The sequence below is a fragment of the Quercus robur genome, chromosome 10 (genome assembly GCF_932294415.1).
Source record: "Quercus robur chromosome 10, dhQueRobu3.1, whole genome shotgun sequence".
NCBI classification, from domain to species: Eukaryota; Viridiplantae; Streptophyta; class Magnoliopsida; order Fagales; family Fagaceae; genus Quercus; species Quercus robur.
In genome coordinates, this window is record NC_065543.1 from 10,395,060 (window position 1) to 10,404,136 (window position 9,077).

General features: G+C 35.4%; 1 protein-coding gene across 4 annotated transcripts; it reads left to right on the top strand.

Moving 5' to 3' along the window:
* Positions 1-868: 868 nt before the first annotated feature.
* LOC126701691 (probable transcription factor PosF21) lies at positions 869-6,059 on the top strand. Of its 4 annotated transcripts, none has more exons than XM_050399995.1 (5): positions 869-1,187; positions 1,522-2,476; positions 3,306-3,438; positions 3,616-3,700; positions 5,376-6,059. In XM_050399995.1, exons 2-5 carry the CDS (start codon positions 1,758-1,760, stop codon positions 5,777-5,779), a joined length of 1,341 nt encoding a protein of 446 aa, XP_050255952.1. In that variant the 5' UTR covers positions 869-1,187; positions 1,522-1,757; the 3' UTR covers positions 5,780-6,059. The 4 variants fall into 4 exon arrangements, with proteins under 4 accessions (XP_050255952.1, XP_050255954.1, XP_050255951.1 ...); XM_050399997.1 differs by having other exon boundaries at positions 1,667-2,476; XM_050399994.1 differs by having other exon boundaries at positions 869-1,122.
* Positions 6,060-9,077: the final 3,018 nt, after the last annotated feature.

The following is a 9,077-nucleotide window of genomic DNA, read 5'->3' on the forward strand; positions in this document are numbered from 1 at the left end:
GACTAAATATGAATATACTAAAAATTAATATAAAATATAGATTTTTTTTAAAAAAAATACTAAATTAAAAAAATAGTAAATAAAAAGATTACTCTTATTCGAAGCGCTTTGTAATATTCAACAAATTATGTACTTCAATATAATTACTTGGAATAAACACAATAACTTGTTTCCAATACCTAATGGTTTGATCGAACCAAGCCTTTGTAAATTCCCTCCCTCATACCATACTTGAAAGTATTCTCATTTTTTTTTCCTTCTTTTATTTTTGTATTATTAAGTTTGTTTTTCAGTTGAACTAATAATTTTTCAAATTAGTTTCCCATTAACTAGTTTAAACAGAAATTATTCTAACAAATCACGTGGTGATTTAAATAATCATCCACGTGTAATTTTTAGTTATACAACTATTACATGACTTAATAGATCATGTAATTAAAATGCAAACCAATGACATAAGATGATTAGGCTGGGGCAGCTTAAAGGAAATACATTCTCCAAAAATTATTATAAATGATCGTCCACGTGTTTTTTTTAGTTATATAGTCTATTAAATACAACTTAATGAATCTTATAATTATCAGTTATCATCGTATTGTTCGGAGGAAGTGATTGGGGGGAGCTGAGAGGAACGTGGGTTCGAGCTGCGGGCTAATAATCTAAATAAAATTTTATTTTTGAAACTCTAAATAAAAAAAATTAAATCTTATAATAAAAATAAAAATATATACCAACCATGGGCAAAGATTTGTTTTTGGAGGAAAAAAGTTGTCCAAAACTTACTTAGAAAGAGCTAAAAATTAAATATTGCATATACAAAGAAGGAAGGTAAGGGGACAAGTGCTGCAGAGGATTCGGGTCCCTTACATATATATAGAGATATCCATATGTAATTATATGTATAAAATAACATCATCTTCTCTTCGAAGCTTCGCTTTCTCGTCACTCTCAGATCTCTCTCTCTCTCTCTCTCTCTTTCTGTGTCTCTGTGCATGTGATTTAGTTGAGTCTCAGATTCGCTTTCTGCACCCAAGAAAAACCGCGTGGGATTCTCTTCTCTGCAACGCTTTACAGCTCCGAATTCCAACATCTCTGTCTCTGCAACACTGCACAGCACAATATGTGAGGGAATTTATGTCTTTCATTATCTTTCCCGAGAAAAATCTTTCATTTTCCTGGGAAAGTTTGTAAGCTCCTGTTGAATGCTCTTATGTATTATTGTTTTGTACAATTTTTTTTTGTTGTTGTTGTCTATATATAATATATATATGCATGTGTGGTTGTGTACTTGTTTCTTAATTTTATGTTCTCTCTGTCTGTGTGTGTCTCTCTGTTTGTAATTGCTTGTCCTTTGCAAAGCAGACCCATTAGTCAGATCTTTGGATTATTGGGTTTCTTTGATCTGGGTCGGATTCTGGGTTTTTTTTTTTTTTTTTTTTTGTTTTCTTTGAATACCCATTTGCAGATATTGGTGGAAAGTTTTGTAATTTTTATTGGGTTTTCTTTGTTTGTCATTTCTAGGTTTTTGTGAGGTTGATAGCTTCTATATTGCAATCAGTTACTGTTTTCAGCTATATTGGGAATTGGGAATCTATTTGTTGAAGCTTGAAGAAAAGATTGGTTCTTTAGGGTGTGCAAATTTTGAATTTGGATAATTTTCTTCCAGGGTTTGATTTGCTCTAGAAGGAATTGTAGGGGGTTTGGTATTGTTGAGCTGTTTGTGTGAGAGTTTATTTGGTTCTTGAGGTTGTTTCTAGATGGATAAGGACAAAACCCTGGGCCATGGTGGGGGTTTTCTACCCCCGTCTGGCCGGTACTCAGGTTATTCACCAAGTGGAAGTAGTTTCAATGTGAAACCTGAGCCATCTTCAACATCACCGTCATTCCCACCATTGGGCCCAGGTACTAGTTCAGATGCTGGCCATTTTGGACATGGCATGAACACAGATTCTAGTCACTTTAGCCATGATATTAGCCGAATGCCTGATACCCCGCGTAGGAATTTGGGTCATAGACGTGCCCATTCGGAGATTCTTACTCTTCCTGATGATATTAGCTTCGATAGTGATCTTGGTGTTGTGGGTGCCGGGGATGGGCCTTCTTTTTCCGATGAGACTGAGGAGGACTTGTTGTCTATGTATCTTGATATGGATAAGTTCAATTCATCATCTGCTACATCAGCATTTCAAATGGGAGAGCCATCTTCTGCTGCAGCAGCAACAACTCTGGCACAGGCATCTATGCAAACACCAGCGTCTGGAGCGATGACGACTTCTGCTGAGCATGTTTCCATTGGTTCTAGTGAGAGGCCCAGAGTTAGGCATCAACATAGCCAGTCCATGGATGGGTCAACTACAATCAAACCTGAGATGCTTGTTTCAGGTTCAGAAGATTTATCTGCAGCTGATTCCAAGAAAGCCATGTCAGCTGCTAAACTTGCGGAACTTGCTTTAATTGATCCCAAGCGTGCAAAGAGGTATCATTTCTTGAAGAAATATATGATATTTGAATTTGTCTAATCTTCAAAACAATTAAGGATGTATAATGGTATTCTGGCTTTATATCAACTCTGAAATCAGTTAATAAAATTTTATTTTGAAACATGTATTTCATGGTAACAAGTAGTTAATTTCTTCCTGCACAATTGTGTCCATGCTTAGATACTTATTAGTAACATTCTGGTATTCATCTTTCTCCATCATTTCTAAATATACCAAATGTGACTGGTTGGTTTTGTGTATGAGTGAAAATTTTGGTTGTAGGGTCCAGATTTGTTGCATTTTTCGCATTTGCATTGCTGTTGGTCTTTTCCTGCCTCCTTTTTAGTGGCTGCTGTAGAGTTTTATTGGATTGTGTTGCTCTTGCTTTCTTAGGGGTTCCTTGGGATGAGATGGAAAATTGGACTCTAAGATGTAGTTGTCATCCACTTTTTGCTTCTGTTTAGATCTGACTAAGGATCTGTAATGCCACCTCACTTTGGCTATCCATCTTTTGCTTTTTGAATTTAACGTTGTCATTACTTTTTGTGTCTTCTTATTGGAGAGATTCATGTTCCTCTCCTTATGGGGGTCTCAAGGTAATTTATATTACCATTCTATAGAGAAATCGTGTTTTAATTTTATTGGTGCTATTGATATTTCTATCCTGTGGGTCCCATCTCTTTGATAATATATGATTTCTGGTTCTTTCTTGTTTGTGGTCGCTCCTAGTTATATTTCATTTGTCCTCTAATTTTATTTTTGGTATAGCTTTGTGTTTCACCTAAGCATCATGTTAATATTTCCTTTTTTTGCTTCATGTAACAGGATCTGGGCAAACAGGCAGTCGGCTGCTAGATCAAAGGAAAGGAAGATGCGATACATTGCAGAGCTTGAGAGAAAAGTGCAGACACTGCAAACAGAAGCAACTTCATTGTCTGCTCAATTGACCCTCCTGCAGGTACATAAGTACATCGCAGCCCATAACCTTATTTATGATTGAATGTGTCCAGTTTTAGTGGGTGTTAGTGTATCTTTCCTCTTTGTTCTGCACTATTTGATGTCTAGCATTCCTTACCATACAAGCCTACATGTTTGTTTGCGTAACATTTCTTTTTGTGGTTTTTGTTTTGAGCAGAGAGATACGAATGGTCTGACTGCTGAGAACAGTGAACTGAAACTGCGATTGCAAACAATGGAACAACAGGTTCACTTGCAAGATGGTATGCATCTATCTTGTGAATCACTGTTAAGAGTAGTATTCAAATTACTTTTAATTGGGATATATTCAAAGCCATATGATCTTTGTTTTTTAGTATGTTTTTGTGGAGATTGGCACAATTTAACACAACGTGAATAGCTTACATGATGAATCTTGTTAGAGTAGGGTATGTGTTATGCAATAAGTATATGCATGCTTATATATGTGTTTGTTTGTGTGTATTTACAAGCGTGCACATGTGGAAGAGGGAGGGAGGGGTTTTAAGGTGTAATAAGTTACTTGCTATAGGGAATGTTGGTTGTCTCCTGCTCATGATTTTTCTCTCTGATAGTTACCTCATTCATATTATGTTCCATTTGTCATAGAGTATTATTGGTGTCAAATTAGGATTTGTGCCCAGCAAAACAAACCATTGGCATGTTTTGATTTTCTTGACTGTTAAAGTGACAAATCTTGATAATTTTTGGTATTTGCATGGAAGTTTCTTGTCTCTATGTTATGTGGTTCCCCGCATTAGCATAGTGATATCATTTTTAAGATTTGGGAAGGTAATACAAATGATATGTTGCTTTTTAATTTGGATTTTGATTGATGGGAGCTGCGAATATGCTTTTTTTTTTTAAAAAAAAAAAATAAAGTTTTTCAAAAATTGATATGCTTTGGTTTCAAATGCTTAGATCATTGTGATGTACATATGATTAGTTTAATTGTCTATGACTGGTTATTATCAGAGTGAAGACAGTTGATTACCAATATCTCTGTCTGCATATAAAATTTGGCATTTATGATACTAGGCATGTAACTGGAAATGGTTGTTACTTATCAAAAAAAGGGGGAAGGGGGGAACTAAGAACAGTCGTTGCTTATTAAATCATTGGTTTGTAGTTTTGGATAAATTTTCTAAATGATAGAAGGGTGTACAATTGCAGTTATTTATTTATTAATATTTTGCTTACAATTTGGACTTTAGTTGTGTGGATATGCATGTTTTTTTTGTTCACCATTTGGTCTCTCTCTCTCTTGAATGACAGTTTTCTGCTCTAGAGTTGGTAATGTTTGTGCATTTGTTTGTAGTGACGTGAAATTATGATTAGTATAGGAGGTTGACATGATGTAACATTTAATGCTTTCTAGTGAGAAAAATAATGCAAATGGCCTATGAAATTAGGGGAAAAACTAAATTGAAATTCCAATGATTGTGCAACATATTGTCTGCTAATGCATAAATTACATACATGTATTGCTGCAGATGCTATTTTCAATTCATTCGTTTTTCCATTAATGGTTCTCTGGTTCCTCTACAGCTCTGTTTGTTCATCCAGTAGCACTTATAAGCATAACTGTTGTTTGAAATGGATTTTTTAATCATTGCAATAGTCATATCAATTGCCATGATGGCATTCAAGATTTTTTGCACTGAATATGATGCCTCCCACTTTGAACACTTATTGCTTTTTCACAAATTGAACATGCATTTGCGGCATTGCCATCTATGAACATAGCACCTAAAACTAACTCTTACTCTTTGTAATATTGTTTATCAGCACCCCCCGTCCTCTCTTCTCCCCAAACGAAAGAAAATTATCACACGCATACACACTTGTACTATATATGTATGTATATGTATTGTCTGCTTTTGCTATTTGTCATAATTATTATTTCTTGATTTGTGATAGCACTAAATGATGCACTCAAAGAGGAAATTCAGCATTTGAAGGTATTGACTGGCCAAGCTATGCCAAATGGTGGACCTATGATGAATTTTGCTTCTTTTGGAGGTGGCCAGCAATTCTATCCTAACAATCAAGCAATGCACACTGTTTTAACCACACAGCAGTTTCAACAGCTTCAAATTCATTCTCAGAAGCAGCAGCAGCAGCAGCAGCAGCAGCAGCATCAGTTTCAGCAACATCAACTGCATCAGCTTCAGCAGCAGCAAATGCAGCAGCAGCAGCAGGAACTACAACAGCAGCAACAGCAACAACAAACTGGAGACTTGAAACTCAGAGGATCCATGTCTTCTTCCAGCCAAAAGGAAAATGCTTCAGATGTCAACCCCCCTGTTTCAAAAGAGTGTTAGATAGATGGGCCAGTAGGCCAGGTATTGAAAGGTTGTTGTTCAAAACTGTAGTTGAGATCTTTCACCAGATAGGACCTTCTTCCCTTTCCTCCTTCCCTTCTAGTCCATTCTGTCTTTTTGAATTTGTTCAGATGCATCTATATCATCTTTTATATGTAGGCAGTTCTATATATCATTTTAGTTTTAGATTGAATGGTGGACTATATCCATTATATTTGTAGGCAGTTCTATGTATTATTTTAGTTTTAGATTGAATGGACTATATATCTGATTTGTTTTACATATTTTGCACCTAGTTGCTATTATATGGCGCTGATGTAATTCTTTTGAGTCCAATTTTTTGAGGTTTGCTTTGAGCTCTCTCTCTCTCTCATACATGATACACATGCCAGCTATTCAGACTGGAAATCGGTTTACATTTGTCTGTTGGACCTTGGAATTTGGTTTGTATATGTCTGGGTTGCCGTGTTTTATTCATTTTGCTATCAGTCGAGAATCTTGAGATGCATATATTCTTCCAGCTGAAGTAGGCCTTATTTTGTTCTTGTGTAGTTTTTCCTAATAGATTCTGGTGGAGCTGATTCTGCCTTGTAATGGTTCATTTGCATTACTATTTTGCTATCAGCTCCAGAAAGCCAGAATTCCTGAAAAGAACAGGTGTGAAAGTGTGTTTTGTTTTTTTTGATAAATAGGTGTGAAAGTGTTACTAAGCTTGAAACAGGATAATGAAATGTAATTTCCATTGCAAGGTTAGGATTTATTTTCTTGGATCTAACATTGACTTGGTCAAATATTTAGTAAAATGATTGATTAGTACAAGATTAAATAGTTAAAAACCAATAGTCACAAATGGTAATTAAAAACCTAAGAAAGCTAAGCTCAACCACAAAAAAGCTTGGAAGAGGGAAAATAAATGGGTCAAAGTAAAAAAACTTATTTGGATTCACGTGGGACGGGGTGAGTGTGTGTATGATATAGATGAGACCTTTGCAATTTTGGTCTTGAATCTGATATCTAGGGAAGTTGACAATAGTATATAAACTCAAAAATAGGAGCACACTCCCAATCAATGAGGGACTCAGGGAAAGGGTAAGTGTGTAGAAAACCTACAAAGTTCCTTGGGCTCTTGATGGTGCACTCGTGATAGTAGAGAAACGGAAGCCTAATTCAGCCATTTATTTCTGGAGAAGGTTTCAGTTTGGAATTTGGGTTCAGATTAATGATCTTACTTAGAATACCATGATATAAAGGTGGCACCATATTTGGGTTAGTATGATTGGCATATACGAGTATGTGACTTTGGATGAGAACATTCCTCGGAACATTAGGTTCCTGCAAATAGGGGTCAGATAGACCCTTGGCCTTGGTTACCAATTATGGTTGAGTTTCTGCTTGAAACAAATGATCAACAACTGCAAAGGGTCTAATGCTTTTATGAACTGGTTTTCAAACTTCGAAAAAGATGTGGATTGATAAGCCACACTTGACCTCGCTGTTGCTGTGAATTAGTTGAGGAGTACATGCTTTAAATTCGAATGAACTGGTTCAAAAAACTCTCAATTTCAAGTATGGTCTAGAATCTCTAGATATAAGGGTCCTGTTTTCAGATCAACTCTGAGCCTTTTTGATCACCAGAGTAGGTAATTGGCCTGAACCAGAAACTATCTACACATATGAACACTTCAAAAATGGGCTTTGGAACATGCATAGGATACAAGTTGAGCTCCTAAGAGAGGAAGATGTGCAAGTAATAGAGGAGGCCAAAGTGAGATGATTAATTCCAGGAATAGGTTAGAATCAGACTCTTCTGGACAGAATACGAATCCCAGTCTATAGTTCTTCAAGGGACACTGTGATATAGAGCTTGGAAGGTATGGAATTAGGCACCAAAAATTGTCTAAGAAATAAATTCATCCATTGAGCTCATTTGGATTCTTTTAGTTATAGAGACATAACACGATGAAAAACAAGGGAAATGATGGATATCCAAATGGCTTTTTGACTTGAGTCATTGAAAGGCCAATGTGAATATTTTTGAAATTTGAATCTAACAGTCATATTTTTAAAATTCAAATTCAACAGTCATATTTTTGAAATTCAAACCTAACGGTCATATTTTTGAAATTCAAACCTAACGGTCATATTTTTTAAATTAAAAGCCTTTAAATTAAAAGCCAACAGGTCCAACATTCACATTCTTTCTCTATAAATAAGATTATTTTTTCTCTAATTTTTATCCACTTCTACTCAGTTTTGTATTTCATTTAGTCTTTATTTTCTCTAAATGGATTTCTCTTTTGAACTTGATTTTCTTTTTTCAGTTGATGAGATCAATTCGACTCATCTTTTTCTGATGATGAGTTAGAACTTACTTTAGCTATTGCCATAGAAGAATTGAATAACAAAAAAGAATCAACGTTACATCATGGTTCTATTTAACCCCACAGGTTCATTTGGTGTAATTCTTTGCAAGTGATTCAACTATTTTGCTAAATACTGGTGTATCCTCCCAATGTAATTCGGAGGAGGTTTTGAATGAATTATTTTCTCTTTTTAAGCTATTTTACCTCAACTGGTGCAAATGCTCTAACGCCTCATTGTAGATTAAAATATTATTGATGTAAAACTTGGGTTGAATAAAGGATAGAAGTGTTGAGTTACCTAATAGCAGTTTTGAAGACTGATTGACTTGGCACAGACTATTGATGGGTAATAGATCTGTGTAGAGACTACAATCAGGTGCAAATGAAGAGGACCAAATTGCTCCATTGTCATTGAAGGCCGAAGGAGTCCAATATACATATTCGAATAAATGATAAAAAAACACAATTACTAATGGAACTATTGTATAGAGCTTTTGTTAACTATAGCTAATTGGACTTATTTTCTTGTACTTAGTTTGATGGCTTTACCCATAACAATCTCAAACTATATTTAGTGTGGTCTAGATATAAAGGTCTTGTTTTCAGATCAATTGACCACCAGAGTAGATAATTGACCTGAACCAGAAACAATCTACATATATGTCGAAAATGGGCTTTGGAACATGCATAAGATACAAGTTCAGCTCTTAAGACAGGAAGATATGCAAGCAATAGAGGAGGTCAAGTTGGAACCATTTAGGCCACTTAGCAAGAACAATAAGATTAATGCTATCCATTACTTAGCCATTTTGGACCAGTGGGCTAGATTCACAAAGTGAGATTATTAATTTCAGTAATAGGCTAGAATCAAACTCTTTTGGGACAGAGGATGAACCCCAGTGGCCCAGTTTATAGTCCTTCAAGGGACACAGTGT